Genomic DNA, 22,128 nt, shown 5'->3' on the forward strand with positions numbered 1-22,128 from the left:
GATATGTGTCTGCCTCCGAGTTCCCATCATCAACCCTCGCCGTTCTTTCTACTGCTACTGACGCACCCTTACCCTCCTACTCTTCCGGCTCACACTCATCATTCCCCCCTACAAAACCCACCCTCAGTTTGCTCCTGAAGGGGCAGTCATTGACTCCACAGATTCCTCCCTTGTACATTCACCTGGAGATCCACTCCTCCACCCTTCCTCTCTCCTCCCCCAGACTCCTTTCCCCTCCGATCTCTTCCCCCTCCCCACGGATTTCTTCCCACCTCCGATCTCTTTCCCCCTCTCCCTGGACCCCTTCCTCTCCCAGTCAAACCTAGGCCTTCCTCTCCCACCCACTCCCAGTACATCTTCTCTCCCACTCACAGTTGGAACTTCTCCCCTGCCCCTCCATAGCAGCCCATGGCCAAGACATGGTGTTCCGAAGCAGACCCGAGATATCAACGGAGACCTCCCACCTTCTGTGAGCTGCTTCGTGGCAGAGCCATGTCCATGTGAATCCACCCAGCATGCCATACATGTGTTCCTCCAGGGTCCGATAGCCTTAGGGCTCCAGCATCTTCTGCCCCTCAGATGTCCGCAATCTGAGCAAGGCCTGACTTCTGAACATCACACTTATCCAGGCATTTTCTGAGCCGGCGTGTTTTCCCACTGGTATAACGGGAAATCTGGTGTAGGGGTCGCAATTCCGGTCAGGCTTTACTTTGCATCCCATTAGTGGGATGCAAAGTGAGTTCACGCCACCCTCCAGTAGGATTGGCATTCCACCATGGTGGAACCAGCACTGGATGCCATGGGAAGGTGGTGAGGTCAGGAGGAGATTGGCTATGCCATGTTAATGATTCAGTGTTGAGTGTAAGATGAAAAGCTTAGACATGTCTCTTTTTTCAGCAATTCTCAATTTCTGTACTACCAAATGACTATTTGTAGCCCATTTTCTGTGTCTGATCATATGTGGTACATTAAACTGACGAAACATTAGCTTGACACATCACATACAATTGGTTATCCCTCTGTACTTTCATGCCAGCGTGAAACTGATTTTTGGCCTTCTCACCATGTTGCCCCCCTCTGCCCACCATGACGCCCAGCACCAACAGGGCCAGGAAATTCTGGCCCAAAAGGCAGTTTCAACCACCACCTACAGTGAAAGCTTTCTGAGAGCAGGTATTGCATTTCTTTTGGACATGGGGTTCCACTTGACAGTGTAGATGTTGAATCATTAACATGGCATAGCCAATCTCCTCCTGACCTCACCACCTTCCCATGGCAAGAGCAAAGTATGTCACCATGAGCAAACAGCCTTTTTTCTCATAAGCTGTGAGGTATTTCAGTTTGAAGATTCACCCCCTCCCCCCCAACACACACCTTTAATTAGCCTCAGGTGGGCATTATGCACCATTTTCTCTTCCAAGATAGAAAAGATGAAGATTAATAGTTGAGAAATGTATGCCAAATAGCATGGAAAAACTGAAGAGTTGTGATGGCAACACTGTGCTAAAATGGAGGAAAAAGTATGAGAGTTGTACATTGGGCAAATGTGCTGTACTGTGAGCCCCACTGACAATCTCAAATTGGTTATCAGTGTAATTCTTTGCACACTGAGGATTATTTAGCAAATATTGTCCAACTGTTCAATCACATCTAATAATGGACACTATTTTGAGTTTTGCAAGCATGGGCTGGTTCGGTAAGTCTGTACCTTGCCCATTGTGGTGGGTGGAAAGGTCATGCTGTTTAATATGATCCTCCAGTCTTTGGGACGTACGGAGTACATACCTAGCATCACACTGGTATTGAAATTCATATCCACATTATTCATTTGTGAGATAGGCTTTTTGGCGTGACGGCAGCGTCCTTTTAGTGGCGATTTTTGCCTGTACTGGAAACTACATGTATTAATACACAAGGCTCAATGTTTGCAGACAGAAGGAACATGTCCACACATTGCACCTGTTTCAGCCACACAAAATAAGTGACGGCCATTTGCTGATTCATTGGTCAAGACATTGCCCCGAAGAATCAGAGTCAATCTGCCTGGTTTAAATTTCAAACAATGCTGGCAGTTTACTGTCAGTCACCATCAACTGGTTAGAGTCCACTTGCCAACCAATCAGTACTCTCTTCTCATAGCAAAAATTTGTTGTTTTCCCTTATATTGATATTCTTGTGAATTGTCCTGATGAGTGCAAGGTGAAAAGCTTTGACAAAAGTCTCTTTTTTCAACAATACTTGAGAAGGGAATAGATGGTTGCGCTGGTAGATTTAGATGAGGAAAAATGGAAGGACGCTTGAATGGAGTATAAACACCAACATGCACTGGTTGGGCAAATGGTCTAATTTTGTGCCATATATTGTTTGTAATCCTAGGAGATGGGGGCTGGAAGCGTTGGCTTTAGTCTTTCCAATGTTTAATTGGAGGAAAGTTTAGCTCATCCAAGACTGGATGTTAGGCAAGCAATATGAGGAAGAAATGCTAAAAGAGATAAATGGCTCTCAAAACATCCAAAAAGTGTAATGAACAATGAAAATAACTAAGAATTTCAACAGGCACAGAGAATATCCTGTAAACATGTTTTTATGCTGTAATTTTTTTTTTTAAAGCAGAAACTTCTAGGAGGGAACAAGAAACATGAACAAAATAATTCAAATAATTTTTAAAAATAAAACTGAACAGTACAGAACACACAAGAAAACACAAAAAATAGGAGCAGGAGTAGGCCATGTGGCCCACTGACTCTGCTCCGACATTCAATATGATTATGGCTGATCTAGAGCTTTAACTCTACTTTCCCGCTGGTTCCCCATATCCCTTGATTCACAGAGAATCCTTGTGAGTGTCCTGATGAGTGTAAGATGAAAAGCTTAGACATGTCTCTTTTTTCAGCAGTTCTCAATTTCTGTATCACCAAATGATTATTTGTAGCTCATTTTCTGTGTCTGATCATATGTGGTACATTAAACTGACCAGAAACATTAGCTTGACACGTCACATATAATACAAAAATTTAGAACCACAATCTAAAGGTGCTTTCTTATGGGGTAATATGTTTGTATGTTACTTTGAATTTAGTGCTTATATTTCAAAACATAATTGGTATTGCCACATTAACAACAGTTGCTATTTTCCCTAATCAGCAATACTTACAGTCTGGGGAAGAATCTGGCATTTGAATTATTTTGCTAAATTACCATAAATTCTATTAAAGCGCTGACCTAGAAAAACTGGTCAAAAGTGTCTAATGGGTATATAGGACAATGGTTATAATGGACAGAACCTCAATGTACAAATGAGTCCATTGTAGGTAACTTCTGCTGTTCAGTTTAAACTTTCTAATTATGACGGCATCTGGCCACTTGTTTAGTCCTAGTATGTTACCTGGAAAATTTCCCACTATATTTTGTCATTCACAAAGATAATTAGACTTATTTTGGGGGAAGATTTCATGGTTCTTTCCAAGCCTGGTTTCTTACCTCAAATAGTTTATATGGTGGCATCTTAGCATACAAATCAAGTCCTTTAGCAATAATGCTGGATGCAGATTTCTCCCCATTATAATCAACAGTTTCATTGTTTGTTTGAAATATCTTAATCATTGGAACTTGTTGAATCTAAGAAGCAATGATATCTTGTTAGCTTAGAATTAATAACTTAATTATACTTAAGATCAGATATGCCTTTTGTTACCAAAACAAAATCTCAAATCGAGAAGGATCAATATTTTGAAAATGCAGAAAATCCAAAGACAAAACCTCTGATAAATTATTGCTCATCACGTTAAGGAACTTGAAAAATATGCAGTAAAGTGGCAAAACTCTTAAGGTAGAATTTTTCCTGAATTGCATTAAATGCGGTGGTAGGTTTGACAAACGACGTTTTTCCCATCGGCCGCATGGGCAGATTTTTGCACTGTATCATCCGCTTCCCACTTAATTTATTGTACAGACACAGGAAACACCCCATATCGCTGGCAGGCTGCCTCTGAATTGCCTGCCACACCGTTACCTCACCATTTCCTCACTCCAGGTGCCACATCAAAACTGCAGCCACACACACTGTTCTCAATGCTTGCTGCCCAGGACTGCTCCTGTGAAAACTTGGCCCTGAAAGCCAAGAAGAGTTCAATGACCTGTCACTGGAACGCCTTTTGGAGGCCCACCGTGATGTCCTCTACCCCCACTCTGGCTGCAAGTGGTTCAGCAATTGCACTGCTCTGGCTTGGGAGGCAATGGGAGCAGTGGGCAGTGCCAATGATACACAGAAGAGGTTGGCCAGCCAGTGCAGAACGAGGATAAATGATTTCATCCTCCAGGATAAGGCCATCTCATCACTCTAAACTCATTCACTCACAATGCCATCACACATTCAATGGCATCTCACTTACTGCCAGCTCAAGGAGCATCTCCATGCAATCTCTCTCATACACCCTCACATCTCCATCTGGCCTTGTCTCCTCTGGAGACTGCCTCCTCAGGCAGCACCACCTTGAGGCCACTTGCACAAATCAACATGTGCCCCCATGCACACCCTGGGATACCCCCATCTTCCCCAAGCAAGTCCTAGCCTTGCAGCCATTGAAAAGCCACCCCAGCCTTACCATTTGCCTGGTAGGTAGAGACCTGCCCATGAGCCCCCTAAAAGTGATGTGGTGCTGCCTGCGAAGCCTGGCGCTGATAACCTTGAATGCTGCCCAAAGCAAGACAGGCAAACAAACCTTCAAGTCCCAAGTGAAGTGCAGATGGCAAGGTGCAAGTCGCTCTTGTACCGTTATGAAACACGTCGGCATGCAATCATACCAACGTGAGCTCATGATCCAGTGTGTGGAGATGATTCCAGCCAGCAGGGCTTATAATGAGATGCTAAAGTATTGAAATTAGGTTCCCGATGTGCAGCAAAAGGAAATGTGGCCCGCCATTGATGGTGGAGCGGACGATCGCAAAATGGTTTTACGTTGACGTGAAATTAACTTTTGCGATCTCTTGGTATTTTCTGCTCTGGCCCACGATGGCACTCGTCACAAACAGAAACGGAAAATCGTGGCCTTAGAATTTGAAATTACACCAAGGGCTAGAAATTTCTGTACCATCTTTGGATATGGGTGTCACGATTTGCAGTTCTGATCGAGGTTGGCAGAAAGCAAATTTGGTCCACCCACCTCACTTGCATGATTGTAGCAGGAAGCTGTGCAGTGTTTTGCAGATAATATGTGATTCAGCCAGTGGGTTCTTTTTAAAGGCAGGCTGCCCCTCTTAAAGGAAAGCTGCAATGAGTAATATTGGTGGATTATAAATGATGGAAGATTGAACATCACGTCAAAGGGAAGGTTCCAGGGTGATAGATACCATGCTAGAGGCATTAGCTGTGCAGCTGGGCAGGAGAGAACTATGGTTTTTCAGTGGGACAGAAGGGAGTGGGATCTGGAGCCAAGGAGGTCAATGCCTTGGGTCTGAACCTAAAGATCTGACAGCAGTGCCACACAAAGTCTAATGACCTCACATGCGCAGTCAAGTTTCGTGACTGCATTTTCATCTCCAACCCACCACAACACTAACCTCTCATGCTGCTCAACGCAGCACAGTCAACATCACTCCTTGGCACTCAGGACTCACACTTAACATCCAGATATACCATCACATCGTCGTAAGCCTACCAATGCTGCCAGGCTCACAACCATCTCTCACTGCCTTCACGTAAATCCAGCAATTCAGCTACAGTAGGAATATCACCTGAACACAATCACTGACATTCTACTCTCCGGACAGGGTGGCACACAATAGAAGAGAGTAGTGTAGAACTGGCGAGGAGAGCAAGGATGAATGCATCTCCTAAGCCTTATGGAGGAAAAGGCTCTCTGCATCACGGGACTGACAGTGATAGAGCCCATGGGCTGGATTTTACAGGGCTTGACCAGAAACTGAAATGGACTAGCCATATAAATACTGAAACAAGAGAGAATCCAACCATCACCCCTTGATGTTCAATGGCATTACCATCACTAAATCCCCCACTATCAACATCTAGGGAGTTACCATTGACCAGAAACTGAACTGAACTAGCCACATAAATACTGTAGCTACAAGGGCAAGCCAGAGGCTGGAATCGTGCAGTGAGCAACTCATCTTCTGTCTCCCCAAGGCCTGTCCACCATCTACAAAGCATAAGCCAGGAGTGAGATGGAATACTTTCCACTTGCTTGGATGAGTGTAGCTGCAACAACACTCAAGAAGCTCGACACCATCCAGGATAAAGCAGCCCTCTTGATTGGCACCCCATCCACAAACATTCACTCCCTCCACCACTAACTCACAGTGGCAGCAATCTGCACCATCTACAAGATGCACTGCAGGACCTCACCAAGCCTTCTTAGACAGTACTTTCCAAACCCATGACTGCCACCAGCTAGAAGGACAATGGCAGCAGATGCTTGGGAATACCACCATCAGCAAGGTGCCCTTCAAGCCACTCACCATCCTCACTTGGAAATATATCGTCATACCTTCACTGTCGCTTGGTGAAAATCCTGGAACTCCCTCCCTAACAGCATTGTAGGTGTAGCTACAGCATATGCACTGCAGCAGTTCAAGGTGGCAGCTCACCACCACCTTCTCAAGGGCAATAAGGGAAGGGCAATAAATGCTGGCCTAGTCAGCGACGCCCAAATCTCATGAATGAATAAACTAAAAACAAATTCCCCACGTGTCCAACCGAAAAGTCAGTCGTCAGTTTGCCCACCTAAAATCTGGCTGCCCCACAACTATATTAGACTGCAAACAGCTATAATTGTTCCTCGGGAGGAAGTCCCACCCTAGAGAGCTGCTGGCCAATCAGGTTGGTTGGCAGCTCTGTAGACCAGGCAATGCCAGAATCAGCAGTGGCCACTGCTGGCACTACTGGCAGTTCCCGAGAAGAAGTAGAGATGGAGCCCAGACTTTAAAAATGTCTGACTTGGAAGGGGCCTGGCTGGCAGGTCACAGCAAAGGGGAAAGTGGTGGGGTCAGATTTGAGAGGCCGGTGCAGGGGGCGGAAAAAGGTTAAAGAGGGTTATGATCTTGGGGCGGTGTCTCTGATGAGCACAGGGTACCTCCCCACTTCCTGTCCGACAGCAGCCTGTGCAGTGAAGGCTGCTGGACTAACAGCCTTGCCTCCACCTTCCTCTGCCTTACGTAAAACAGTGCCAGAGGTGGTATGAGGCCCCTAACTGGCCATTAATAGGATTATTGAGGTCCTTAAGTGTCCAAAGGGTGGTTGGGCTGCCTTACTTCAATTTGAGTGCCTGGCCCTTTAAGAAATGATAGTGCCACCCCATCTGGTATTTCTCGAGCTGTTGCTTGCAGAGCAATGTATGCAATCATTGCCAGAACTAGTGTGGCCCAAATTAGGTATCCTGGCATCAAATATGCCAGTTGGGCTGTGCTACATTAGGATAGCACTGTTTCACTGTTTGGCAAACAATGGGGACCGCCAGGTGGGTGCCATTTTGAAGAGACAGTGCTCATGTGCTGTGCCAGAAGCAACCGGCAGTGTTGCACAACCCAGCAAAATGCTACTAAATCTTCATAATGCTACCTTCAGTGGAACAGATTAATATTCTGCCCTCTATGTTTTGAGTTTAGTCAAGTTGGAAAAGATCAAAATGAGTGAAAAGGCAGTTCAGTGAGTAAATGGGCTTGTGCCTAAACTGGAATGAATATGAAAACTAATGATTTAAGGAAGAATATGATTTACTTATTGCATTGATAGTTGCAGAAGTTAGGAGATAGATTAAGAAACAGAACTACAAAAGGTAATAATTTCAGGATAATAACCTGTACCACATGCTGGCCAGACTAGAGAATAAATATAAGGTTACACTGCTATAGCAGTGTAGAATAGAAATATTCCAATTCCTGGGCATTGGAGCCAGAATGAGTTGTACCAACAGGATGGCCTACAAGCAATTAGAATTGGAACCAATAACCTTGCAGGGAGGTTAATTAAAGCCATAGGGGTTAAAATAAATGGCAGGAACAGGGAAGAAAATCAAGAAAGTGCAGTAGACATCTTGGAAAGAAAAACAAGCTTTAGTTTAAGAGGTAATAAGCAGGTAGACAGATTAAGCGGTTCAATGGAAGACATAAGTAAAATAAAAAATTGGGGTGCAAAAATCAAAAGTTAAAAAAACAAAACAAAGGAAATCCAAATGAAAATCTCTGTACATTAATGCATAAAGTATAAGAAACAAAACCGGGGAGCTACAGCTAGTGATTAAAATGAAAAATCACAGCATAACAGCAGTAACTGAAATGTGGTTACTGCTGGGTCAGAATTGGAAATTATATATACATTTCAGGTGGGATCTGGAGAAAAGAAAGGGACAAGGCGTAATATTGAAACAATATACTACTAGAGAGTAAAAGTCTAAATTGGGAAGCAGTCCAAGTGGCATCCCTTTGGAATGACCTGAAGAATAGCATGAGATAGGTCACACTATTGCAACTATTTTACAGGCCAACAAGCGTTGGAAAGGAAATTGAGGATAGCTGCACAGAAATTAGAAAATGCTGCTGTCACGAAAGTATAATAATTCTCATATTATTGTGATTTATTGTAAACGTAGGTCAATAGTGGGGTTTAGATAGTTTGTGAATGTGTGTGGGATTTAAATGAATCGGAGAGAGTTCGACTCATCATAAGAAACTAGATTTGAAATGCTAAATATGTAAACATGGCTGAAGTTTTAGATGTGAGGTGAGGAGAATTTGCATTTTTAGATAAATCAGGGTAGTTTGAATTTCAAAGAGATGGTAGGATGTTACACCTAGCCAGAGAAGATAGGCCAAGCACTGTGTTTCATTTTTCCAAAGGTTACTGATAATATTAGCACCATGAAATGATTTACATTATATGAAAGATAAAGTTCCAAAGAAATATGGGAATAATGGGATTTACATTAAAAGGGAAAATCATGTATAAAGGAAATGAGACTGTATGTCAGGGAAAGCATTGTAAGATCTACCAGAAGTGTGAAAAGCCTCTATTCGTGCTCCAAGCCTGCTGCCTATGAACACTGAAGCTCGGAAAAGCTACTTTGAATTCTATGGTCCAGGGTATTGGGACAACTTGCCTGGATCTGTTTACAATCTATTTGTTTTTTACTATTGCCTTAATGGGGGTGTAACTGTCACAAATGGCTGCACCCCACGACTACATCTTGCAGGTCACTGTTGCCCCACTTACAAGCGCTAGAGAGTTCAGACAGACGGGGCTTCGCAGGCATAAAGGGCAGCAGGCTTTACCTCCATCAGTGGATTCCTGAAGGTGCAGGGCATCGTTGATTATACCCATGTGGCCATCAAGGCCAGTGAGATTCATCAACAGGAAGGGCTTGGACTTCTCTCAATATTTAGCTGGTTCACTACTGTGAACAGGCTCACGGGCCCTCCCAAATCTGTGCACTTGCTTTGCTGGCAACTGCCATAACTCCATACTCCAGGATGCCACAGCTCTTCATTCCAGCTCCCCAAGCTATGTGAATGAATTCTAGGGGATTAGGGTTATTCCTTGAAGAGATGGTTACTCAACTCTTTACATGAACCCGAGATGGAGCCAGAGATGCGCTACAATCAAAGCTAGCTGCTCACATGGACCACCATCGGGTCATCAGGTTTGTGGTTCTGGTGGCAGGGCCAGTCGGTTGGCGGCCTGCAGTACGCTCCTGAAAGGGTCTCAGCATTGTGGTAGTCAGCTGTGCTTTCCATAACATGGCCCTCCAGAGAGGTTTAACCTTGAAGAGGGTAAAGCATTGGAATGACACAGCTCGTCTGAAGAAGAAGAAGCAAACGAGGTGAAGGAGAGAAATGCAGATCAGAGAGGTGCCCCAGCTGCAGAAGGAGGTGGTGCAAGAATCAAGGATCATTTGATCCAGGCACATTTTAGCTGAGTCTTTCCAACCCTGGAGGGTGGCATGCTTTGGAACTCACTGAACCACCTGGGAGAGCACTCCCATTGAAGGCTCAGCCTGGAATAGCTCCGCTCTCACCACCAATAAACTATCCATGTCTGTCCGGAGTTTTCACTGCCCCCCTTCAATGCTCTTTGCTTTCCTTCAATACTTCTTCCCTTTTTCCTAGTCTCACCATTAAAGAATACAAGCTCACAGGTCTGGGGTCCTGTGCCAAATATTTACACTGCATTCAAAAACAGTGCACATTTATGGTGAACCACTTGGTGCTCTTCCCAATGTTGTGGCCTCCATTCTTGACTACTTCTCTGCAGTGCTCCCCTTGTGGTCTTGATGAGGTGAGGGCAGCCTGCTTATTTGCCTCTGCTTGGATCTGAGATGTCCATGGTGGACATCCTTGCCATGGAAGTTCTAGTGGGGGCATTTCCAGAGCCTGCTGCACCTGTGTCAGCAAAGATGCATCCTCAGTCAGTGAGCCCTGCTACAAAGATGTTCAGACACAGGGTCCAAACAGGCTGATGATGATGCTGTCAGCACCTCATGAGGAGTGGCACTCCCATCCTCCTTGGTGACTGCCTCAGCCTGTGGACAGAATTCTGGATGGCTGGAAAGCAGCATTAATTGGAGGCAACTGAAACCCACTTCAAACATCTCCACGTCACCACTGACTGATCTATGCTACAGAGTGAGGCATTCATAATAGGTCCTGCAGTGGGCAGTCATGGGGGGGTCATCTGACCTGACTGTCTGCCCCTCTTCCATGGTTATGTTCGCAGTTGGATGGCCCTGAAGAGGGAGCACCCAGTGTCCAATGCCACGCTTGAGGCCTTCTGCGACCAGTGGGCACCATGAAGGTTGGATTGCATTGTCAGCCCTAGGAACAATATTTTAATTTGATTTCTTAAGTTTCCTTTCAAAGTTTTGTTTTAGTTACAGTACCTCCATCAGGTAAACTTACAAAAATCAAATTAAAATGTGATTGCGCCCACTGATCACAGAAGGCCTCCAGCATGCCAGTGGACACTGTGTACTCCCCCTCCAGGGATACCCGGCCATGAGCATAACTGTGGTAGAGGGGCAGACAGTCGGGCCAGAGGACTCCCTCAACCGCCTGTTGCCTGGACCTGTTGATGGCCACCTTGGCCAAGCTCAGGAGCAGGCTTACAAGGAGGTCCTCCCTCCCTCCCCGCTCCCCTCCATGCTGGTTGAAGTCCCTTTTTATAACTGCTTTGAGCCCAAACCAAATAAACTAAAATAATAAATCAGGGGACAAATTAAAAGGCAGCCCCTTAAAGGGAAGCTACAAAAAAAGGACAAAATTTAAAGGAAACTTACGAACATTAAACCAAAATGTGATTAAAGGGGCCAATAAAGCACCCAAGTCCCCACGGTGCCCACTGAGCACGGAAGGCCTCGACGGTGCCAGCGGACACTGCATGCTCCCTCTCCTGGGACACCTGGCCCCAAACATTGCCGCAGTAGAGGGACAAACAAGATGACCCCTTGACCTCCCGCTGCCTGGACCTGTTGATGGCCATCTTGGCCAGGCTCAGGGGCAGGCTTACGAGAAGGTCCTGCCTCCCTCCCCACCCCCCTCTGTGTTGGGTGAAGTCCCTTTTTGTAACTCTTTCGAGTACAAACACGTTTCCATCTGTTCCTATTCAGATGAAGTTACATTGTTTCATAGTTTGCCATTGTGAGATTTGAACTCTTGATCTTGGGGTTACAAGCCCAGTACCATAACCACTTGGCTATTTAGGCCAAGCCCAAGTCCCTTTTTGTAACTCTTTCGAGTCAAACACGTTTCCAAAGGGTCATGAGGACTCGAAACGTCAACTCTTTTCTTCTCCGCCGATGCTGCCAGACCTGCTGAGTTTTTCCAGGTAATTCTGTTTTTGTTTTGGATTTCCAGCATCCGCAGTTTTTTTGTTTTTACGTTTCCATCTGTTCCTATTCAGATGAAATTACATTGTTTCATAATTTGCCATGGTGAGATTTGAACTCTTGATCTTGGGGTTACAAGCCCAGTACCATAACCACTTGGCTATTTAGGCCAAGCCCAAGTCCCTTTTTGTAACTCTTTCGAGTACAAACCTGTTTCCATCTGTTTCAGATGAAGTTACATTGTTTCATAGTTTGCCACTGTGAGATTTGAACTCTTGATCCTATTCAGATGAAGTTACATTGTTCCATAGTTTGCCATTGTGAGATTTGAGCTCTTGATAATCTTTTAAATGAAAACCAAATCAACAAAATTGGGATAAATCAGGCACAGCCCCTAATTCAGATCAGCTGTAAAACCAAGAACAAAGTTTAAAGGAAACTTAAAAACTTTAAATCAAAATGTAATTAAAGGGGTCAACAAAACACCCCAGTCCCCTCGGTGCCCACCGAGCACGGAAGGCCTCGAGAGTGCCAGCAGACACCGCGTGCTCCTTCTCCAGGGACATCCGGCAGCGAACGTAGCCACGGAAGAGGGACAAACAATCGGGCGGGACTCCCCCGTCGATCGCCCGTTGCCTGGACCTGTTAATGGCCAACTTGGCCAGGCCCAGGAGCAGGTTCACGAGGAGGTCCTCCTCCTTCCCGACCCCCTTCCGAAAATACAATACAGCGACATTCCCTGACCGGGAATTGAACCTGGGCCGCGGCGGTGAGAGCATCAAATCGTAACCACTAGACCACCAGGGAAGTTCAGTTACATTGTTTCATAGTTTGCCATTGTAAGATTTGAACTCTTGATACTCTTTCGAGTACAAACCTGTTTCCATCTGTTTCAGATGAAGTCACATTGTTCCATAGTTTGCCATTGTGAGATTTGAACTCTTGATCTTGGGGTTACAAACCCACTACCATAACCACTTGGCTATTTAGGCCAAGCACTTTTCAGTGATACAGTTAGACCCATTCTACCTTAGGCTGTAACTCTTTTAAGTACAAACCTGTTTCCATCTGTTTCAGATGAAGTTACATTGTTTCATAGTTCGCCATTGTGAGATTTGAACTCTTGATACTCTTTCGAGTACAAACCTGTTTCCATCTGTTTCAGATGAAGTTACATGTTTCACAGTTTGCCATTGTGAGATTTGAACTCTTGATCTTGGGGTTACAAACCCAGTACCATAACCACTTGGCTATTTAGGCCAAGCTAATCCACTTCCATCTGTTTCAGATGAAGTTAAGTTGTTTCATAGTTTTGCCATTGTGGGATTTGAACTCTTGATAATCTTTTAAATCTTTTAAATAGATTTGAACTTTTGATACTCTTTCGAGTACAAACCTGTTTCCATCTGTTTCAGATGAAGTCACATTGTGACATAGTTTGCCATTGTGAGATTTGAACTCTTGATCTTAGGGTTACAAACCCAGTGCCATAACCACTTGGCTATTTAGGCCAAGCTAATCCACTTCCATCTGTTTCAGATGAAGTTAAGTTGTTTCATAGTTTTGCCATTGTGGGATTTGAACTCTTGATCTTGGGGTTACAAGCCCAGTACCATAACCACTTGGCTATTTAGGCCAAGCCCAAGTCCCTTTTTGTATGTGTTCAAGTTACTTAATCAATCAATACCCTCCACCTGTTGATAATTAAGAATGTAATTAACATTACATTAACACAACCCACCTTCCAGCTAATTAACAGCCTGCCTCTCAAAAAATAGCAGGGCTGTGACTACACCCTACCATCCCACCTCCCCAACAGTCGGGGTTGGGACCCAGAAATGGTGCAGTTGTTAGCTCCTGACGCTGAAAAGAATATCCCGCCCTTGACCTTTACTCCCTATCTGCAACGCACGGGAGTCTGAATAATGTGTAGCAAATCAGAAAGAAATAGACAAGTCAGCAGAATGGGTAGGCAGGTGATAAGATGTGGTTTAATGAGGATGTGTGTGAAGTAATACATGTTAGCAGAAGAAAAGATACTGAAGATAGACAAGATACCTATGGATTCAAATATATAATTTCTTGAAAATGTAAGCTCAGGTAGATAAAGCTATAAAATGGCTAATAGGAATTTTGGTTGAGTAAATAACTACTGACAAATTTATACAAAATATTGGTTAGGCTGCAGTTAGAGTGTCATGTACAGTTATATAAATTACATTAAAGCCACAAAGACCATAGGAGGCGAAATCAACTTGATGATTCCAAGTATAGGAAACTATTATTACATGGAGAGATTTGAATTAACAGACTACTTTCACTGGGCCAGATACTGGAAAGAGAAGATTTTTAAGTTTTTAAGATTACATGGAATTTAGACAGAGTCAATAGGGAAATATTTTTTGGTTGGAAAATTAATAAGTACTCATCAATAAGAAATTATCATTAAGCAAATTATGTAAGATATTAAGAGAAGCTTCCTTAGATAGAAGCTGTTGGAATATGGAATGTTTTATGCAGATAGGAAACAACTGAGGCGAAGAATTGCTTTTTTTTGAAATAGAAAAGGTACAAAGTTATGGGGAAAAAGCAAGGCAGTAGAGTTAGTTTTGGATTGCTTTAGCAACAGCCAGTACAGATGGAACATGCACCGAAAACATTTAAGGTTCCATGCATATACTCACCCCATATCGAATGACTAACCCCTCATTTATTGCAGTATCCACAGCTGCGAGGTGGACCTTCCCCTTAGTCCTTCTGGTTAGTTCAGCAACTGTATTAGCCCACTCAGGCTGTTGACTGGAAAAAGAAAGGATTAATCAGTACTCTGCAATGGTGGAATTACACCAACACAGAACCCAAAATAGTGAATGAATAGAATGCTGTTTCAAAAATAGTTTTCATAAGCTGGAAAAGGCAAGCACTTTAAAATTAGATTATAAACATTTTATTATATTTTTATTATTTCCTATTAAATGTATTGCCATTTAATATTTTCTTTCACAAGTGTTTGTTATACTGTTCCTTTCACTCAGATCTGTCCAGATACATAAGAACTGATGGAGTGACTTTTTTTGAATTGTTGCTGAGTTTACCAAGATAAGGTAGCCAGGGAATAAGCAGATTTTGCTTTTACATAACTTAATTGACCTTAATGTTCCTAGTTTAAATTAGGATGGGGTTAGTGGTTCTTTTCCAATTTGGTACATCAAATCATACAACAGTGTTAAAGCTAAGTTAATGGGTGACAAATTACTCTGGCCACTTTGTATAGTGAGATCTTGGAAATTCAAATCTATTTACAATATTACTAGAAATATCAACTATAGGATATCTCTATTAACCAATATTAACCAAAATCTCTATTAAATGTTACATAGTATAACCAGAGCATTCATCTCTAAAATAGGTTGCAACACCTAAGTATACTTTGAAAAAGTATATATTCTTTAAAAAAGACATTTGAAATATCTGGAATTTTATCCACAGGCAGGCAAGAACTTGTTTACACTGCATTTGGGAATAAAGCATTTTTTAAAAAGTAAACTATCTAATCCAAATTATCTGCCACTGGTGTCTCCATTTACCTTCAATACCAGTGGAAACAACAGTTTCACATACAAAATGTCCAATTCTCATTGGTGGCAAATTTAAAAATGAACAATAACAACTTCCATTTACATAGCACCTTTATGCAGAAAAACACCTCTAGGGCTTCTCGGAGGTATAAGAAAATTATGTTGAGTCAAAGAGGATAGTAGGAAGGAGGGCCCAAAAACCTGTTCAAAGTTGGGTTTTAAGAAGGGTGGTAAAAGAGGAAGCAAAAGGAATCTAGGGAGGGGATTCCTGGAAGGTGAAGCTTCGATGTCTGAAGTTTTAAAGGGTACAGGATTAGGCCAATAGGGATAAATGGATACTGGCTCTTTCAGAGAATCAGTGGGACAAATGATCCCTTTCTATGTTGTGAAGATCCATGACTCTTTTTTAAAAAATATTGGTTGACTCCTTTTTGAAATACATTTGAAATTGCAAAGCTCACCACAATTAGGAGAATATTATTTAAGAATCAATTGTTCAGATTGGTAATTTTCATTTCATCAGTGTTACAGCAAAATAGAAAAAAAAGTTTCTTTAACACTACAAACCATTTACAATAACTGTATGGCGCAATGCTTTTTCTTGAGAAATTAAATAAAATTAAACTCTAATTGATCAAAAGGGGTAAATTTTAACCTACACTGCTGAATGAAAACTGGACATGCATAGATTTTCTTTCCCTATGCCATGCAGAAAGGTGGCACACATAATGGTTATCTGATTTTCTAACACCAGCTTTCCAAATGGCAGTTAAAGTTAAACTCCATCCCAAGAAACATTCAGACATTTCTTATTATTTATAACCTTTACAAAACAAAGCTTAACAATTAGTTAATAACAATTCTATGGTCCAACAGTTCAAGAACTAGCATTTGATAAAGTCATTTTCAAATGAAACTAATCAATTGTGCAAATGGAAAACTGTAGTGCAAATCTGTACATGCAATAATGTAAATGAAAAAATAATATAATTTTCCTAGCTTCTATACATGTTCATTTTAAAGTAATTTTGATCTGTAAAACAAACTGCAAACTAGTTTATTACCCACCTTAAACAGTACTCACACCAAGGTGCAGAAAATTCCACAATCCATATTTCATCACCTCTGGCCACTTGGTTATCAAAGTTGTTATCATTCAGTTCAAATGTAGATTTAATGTTTATTCGTCTACACTGTATAAAAGAATAGATAAGTGTTACTGATATGTTGAAAAGAGCTAACAATAAGCAGGCCTTCTGATATTCAAATTTTATTTTCAGGGGCAATCAGTGACAAGGAACTATGTGTTTTTCGTGCTGAAGTAAAACAAAACTCAAATTAGAAAACCTCAGGTTTAATCAACAAAATAATTGTAGAAGCAAAAATTAAGGGCCAAATATTCCTGTTATTTGGCTTAGGCATATTGATTTGCTGAAGTGCAGTGCCGTCTGTGAACCTCCCTGGCTATCTGTTACATAGAATTACATGGTATATGCAGCCAAGAAACAGATCATTCGGCTCAAATGTTCCATGCCAGTGTTTATGTTCCACTAAGCCCCTTTCCATCCATATTCATTTAACTGTATCAGCATAACCTTTTATTCCTTTGTCCTTCATGTGCTTATCTAGCATCCTCTTAAATGCATCTATGCTATTTGCCTTAGCTACTCCTTGTGATGGCAAGTTCAACATTCTCTTAAACAAGGTTCTGCTAAATTCGCTATTGGATTTATTAGTGGCTATTTTGTATTTATAACCCCTAGTTATGGTCACCCCACAAGGTGGGAACATCTTTTCCATGTCTACCATATCAAACCCTTTCATAACAATAACAGCTTGTATTTGTATTATGTTAAAGGCATTATATAATGTCCCAAAGTGCTTCACAGGGACATTACAAAACAAAATATGACACTGAGCACATAAGGACACCTTAGAACTTGGTGGACGGTAGCATAGTAATGATGTTACTGAACTAGCACTCCAGAGCCCCGGACTAATGATCTGGAGACTTGAGTTCAAGTCCCACCGTGCCACCTGGAGGAATTTAACTTCAATTAATAAATAAATGTGGAATAAAATGCTAGACTAATTAATAATGATCATGAAACTCCCAGATTGTCATAAAAACACACTAATTTGCTACTGTCCTTCAAGGGGGGAAATCTGCTGTCCTTACCAGATCTGGTCTACACGTGACTCCAGACCCACATCAATGTCGTTGACTCTTAACTGCCCTCTGTAAAGGCTTAGCAAGCCACTCAGTTATAGGTGGTTCATCACCACGTGCTGAAGAACAATTAGATATGGGCAATAAATGCTGGTCTTCTCAACAATGCTCACATCCCAAGAACAAATAAGGAACAGGTTTTAGCGAGTACCTTATAAGACAAAAGCGACGTAGAGAGGTTTAAGGAGAGGATTTCAGAGCTTAGAGCCTAAGCAGCTGAAGACACATCCACCTGGAGCGATTAAAATTGGAAGCGCCTCAAGAGACCTGAATTAGAGGCACACATATATCCGGTAGGGTTGTGAGGTTGGAGGAGATTAGAGATAGGTAGGGGTGAATCCATGGAGGAATTTTAAAACTAAGATGAAAATTTTAAAATCAAGTTGTTGTTTTACCAGAATCCATTGCAGGTCAGAGAGCACAGGGTAATTGATGAACAGCAGTAGGTGCAAATCAGGACACGGGCAGGGTTTTGGATGATTTCAAATTTATGAAGGGTGGAAGAAATTGAGGCCAGCCAGGAACACATTAGAATAGTTAAATCTAAAGCTGACAAAGGTATGAATGAGGATTTCAACAGCAGATAAGCTCAGGCAGAGTCAGGCAATGGTGTTGATGTGGAAATAGACAGGCTAAGTAATGGTGTGAATATGCAGTTGGAAGCTCATCTTGGGGCCAAATAGGACACCAAGGTTTCAAACCATTTGATTCCACTTCAGACAGTTGCTTCAGACAAGGAGTGGGATGGAATCAGTAGCTAGGAAGCAGAGTTCGTGGCGGGAACTGAAGGACGTGGCTATGGTCTTCCCAGTATTTAATTAGAGGAAATTTCTGTCCTTCCAGTACTGGATGCTAGACAAGCAGTATTGACAATTTAGAGACAGTGAAAGGGCCAAGTGAGGTGGCAGCAAGGTAGAGCTGGGTATCATCAGCATACATGTGGAAAATAAATTATTTTCGGATATGGCTGAGAGGCATCATTTAGATAAGAAATATGAGGGGCCTAGGATAGATCAAAAGATAATGGTGCATGAGTGGGAAGAGTAGGCATTGAAGGTCTGGCCATGATAAGATGGAACCAGGCAAGTGCAGTTCTGCCAAGCTGGAAGACAGTGGAGAGGAGCTGTGGGAAAATGGTGTGGTCGACTGTGTTGAAGGCTGCAGACAGGTTACAAAGGCTAAGGAGGAATAGCTTTCCCATGCCGCAGTAATATAGGACGCCATTTATAACTTTGACAAGAGCCATTTTGGCACTGTGGCAGGCTGAAACCTGACTGAAAGGATTCAAACATGTAGTTCCAGGAAAGACTGGCACAAGTTTGGGAAGACGACATGTTCAAGGGCTTTGGAGAAGAAAGCTTATCATCAAGTCACCCTTTAGAACTTCTCATTTCTAAAGAAAGGCGACAGCCTATTCAGTCTTTCCTGACAGGTTTAAGTTCTGGTATCATCCTTGTAAATCTTTCTTACACCTTCTCCAGTGCCTCTGCGTTAATTTCATAACAAGGAAACCAGAACTGTGCACAGCCAAGGTTCTTTAAATGTTGAATATAACTTGTATGCCTGTAAATTTTATCCCCCTAGAAATGAACCCATGTGCTTTGTTTTTTTAATGGCCATTAATTATGACTCGTTCTAGTCATCTGTGCATTAGTATCCTGAGGTTCCTTTGCTCCTCTTACAATTCAGACTCATTTTTGATGGATATATATCATTTGTATAATTCCTACTTCATCTTCTCACAGAAATATATATAGCACTGTAGTGTTCAAGAGCACATTTAGCTTTAGCACTGATAATATTTTAATATAATGCTTTCTCTTAAGAAAATCATTTTGAATGAAGATAAAATTTTCCAGAGACAATACATAAGTTTTCAAAAATTGTATTTTTTTTTACCTGTACTCCAGATCCACATAGACCACCTTGTTCAATTAATCTATCCTTTACTATGAACCGTATGGAATTAAGGACTCCATTAGTAATGGCTGCACTTGACCTTCCACCTGATTAATCAAATTATATATTAGGCATTTTTAAATGAACCACTTTTTTCTTTTCAAAGTCTGCCAAAATTCATATTTATGGCAAACAAAAGTATCTAAATGTCAACCATTATGAAGAGAGAATAATTGTATACCATAATATTTTTCTGGCTTGTTCTTATTGGGTCCAAAGAACTTGATAGTGGGAAATTCTTCTATTTCATACTGATGTCCTATCGATGCATATTTGGTTACATCTATTGCACCAACTTTAACAATGCCCTGTTCATAATGAGAAACATTTTAAAACAGTCTTCATCATAAATTAAGGTAATAAGGAAGGAAAATAACTAATTATACATTTAAGAGACAGTCACCCTACCTTCAAAGCAGTAGCTACATTATTCCACTCTGAAACAAACTGCTCACAATGTTCACACCTGTAATGTTAAGAGGTTGGAAGCTACTAAACAATGGATTTTAAGTTACAATAACACTGACAGCAAAGTACAAGGCCAACTAAGAGCCAACTCACTTACCAATGAACATAGAATTTTACTAGCCAAAGTTTGTCACTTTGAATAACTTGAGAATTGAAATTTATTGAAGTTAATTTTATCACATTACTTGATGAGTAGAATGCATTTACAGTCAAAATGCACGTGCAGGCTACAATACCTGAAATGAGAAAATATTAGATAATTATTTCAATATTCAGACAACCTGTACTTACTTTTATCTTTGTAGTAGTTACTTTGCAGTTGAAAAGTACAGTTCAAATCAACAGCTAATGTATCCAATTGTTTTGTAATTCCACTTACATCTAAAAAATCAATTGTTTACAAAAATCACAAAAATGTTAGATATTTTTGTTTTTTTATTTTTCATATATGATTGACCAACATATTTTGATGTATTTACAGTTCATCACCTGATTGAATAAGAGTCTTGAAACACAGGTGTAGATGATGGCTGCAATTGATTCAGTCTGGACAGTGCACAGGAGGGTCATTTGCTACATTTATTGCAAATGATAAGTGTACGGATTTTAACACAGATGAATGTAAGGTATTACATTTTGGTAGGAAGAATAAGGAGGTCATTGGTCAGGCAGTGCAAGCCTAGATGGGGTACAGTGTTATGAATATATAATGTTAAAATTCTTATGTTTTAGGAATATAGCTTTTGATTTGAGAATTGAAATTTGTAAATGTATGATAAATTAAAAGACCAAGTTTGAGAAGCTGATAAACAGGCCTAGAATAATTGCTAGTCAAAGGGTGGCCTATGTTTATTTAATAAGGTCATAGTTAGAATTGGGAAAACACCAAAGAATGGATGACCCCTTTCAGAGTTTCTTGGTGGAGACAGGATGTCTATAGCTGTCTCAATAAGGGGTTTAAATTATTCATATGGTTTCCCAGGATAAAGGGAAGGTTTGGGAATCGGAGATAATTAATTTAAATCTTCTTTTTGGTTTTGGGTTTTTATCTGTGCAATTTCTCACAGAAACAATTGGAGTCAGCTTTGGAGCAGCTTTGAGACAAGCAGAGAGAATTTTTCAAGACAAGTAGTAGAGGGCTATCAGACGCCAAGCGCATTTCTGATTTGGAATCAGTAAGCAAGAAAGTAATGAGGGCCTTGTATGAGCTGGAGATTCCACAATTGTGAGATCTTGTGAGGGGAGTTGGAGGGTCGCTTAGCCAGATGCCAATGGAAGGACCCCAAGGAATCTCATACCACAGAGAATAGCAGGAACACTGAGGAGATTCAAAGTGAATTCCTGAGAACCATGGCACATCTTGGTTTGATCCCAGGAGAAGTGAAGGAACCCTCAAGATCCTGTAAAGTATAGGGGAACCCTCTTGGATGGAAATAAAAATAGAACAGAAAGTGGTTAGTTGAGATTTTCAGGTTTAAAGAATAGGTGTTTACAAAATATATTGTTAAATTGGTAGTACTTGCTTTGTTTAACTCTTGTACATTAGAAGTTTTTGTTTAAACCATGAAATCTTGTGGCATAATTCTTGCAGGTAATAACTGGGAGTTGAATTTCTCTTTAAAAGTTATGGTCTCTACTGACATCGTAAGAAGAGGAACAAAGAGATTTTGGAGTACAAATACATCAATTACTAAAAGTTGTGCCACAGGTTGGCAAGGCCATAGAAAAGCAAAACAAGCACTAAGGTTTATTGCTAGCAGGATAGATTGAAAATTAGAGAAGTTATGCTAAATCTATAATCAAACCTTGGTTAGACCACACTTAAGTTGGGGTCACCATATTATAAATAGGAAATAGATACACTGGAGAGGGTGCAAAGATTTACAAGGAAGACACCAAAAATGCATGGGCATACATATTAGGAAAGGATCGACAATCTCAGGCCCTTCTCACTTGAAAAAAAGGCAGCTGAGGGTTGACCTAACAGGTGTTTTTATTAGTTTCTAAAGATATTAATAGAGTGCATACAGAGACAATGTATCCTCTTGTGGCAACTCAGAGG

General features: G+C 41.4%; 1 protein-coding gene across 1 annotated transcript in view; it reads right to left on the minus strand.

Moving 5' to 3' along the window:
• The window catches only part of LOC121277783 (protein disulfide-isomerase A6-like), a 29,358-nt gene extending 7,933 nt beyond the window's left edge, over nt 1-21,425 (minus strand). The window contains exons 1-9 of the mRNA XM_041187418.1: nt 21,365-21,425; nt 20,358-20,447; nt 20,164-20,308; nt 20,007-20,064; nt 19,780-19,906; nt 19,539-19,645; nt 16,478-16,602; nt 14,516-14,630; nt 3,481-3,618 (exon numbers count right to left, since the gene is read on the minus strand). Of these exons, the coding sequence (XP_041043352.1) occupies nt 3,481-3,618; nt 14,516-14,630; nt 16,478-16,602; nt 19,539-19,645; nt 19,780-19,906; nt 20,007-20,064; nt 20,164-20,308; nt 20,358-20,447; nt 21,365-21,425 (966 nt within the window). The remainder of the gene's footprint in view (nt 1-3,480; nt 3,619-14,515; nt 14,631-16,477; nt 16,603-19,538; nt 19,646-19,779; nt 19,907-20,006; nt 20,065-20,163; nt 20,309-20,357; nt 20,448-21,364) is intronic.
• Nucleotides 21,426-22,128: the final 703 nt, after the last annotated feature.

Source organism: Carcharodon carcharias, chromosome 5, assembly GCF_017639515.1.
Source record: "Carcharodon carcharias isolate sCarCar2 chromosome 5, sCarCar2.pri, whole genome shotgun sequence".
Lineage (NCBI taxonomy): Eukaryota > Metazoa > Chordata > Chondrichthyes > Lamniformes > Lamnidae > Carcharodon > Carcharodon carcharias.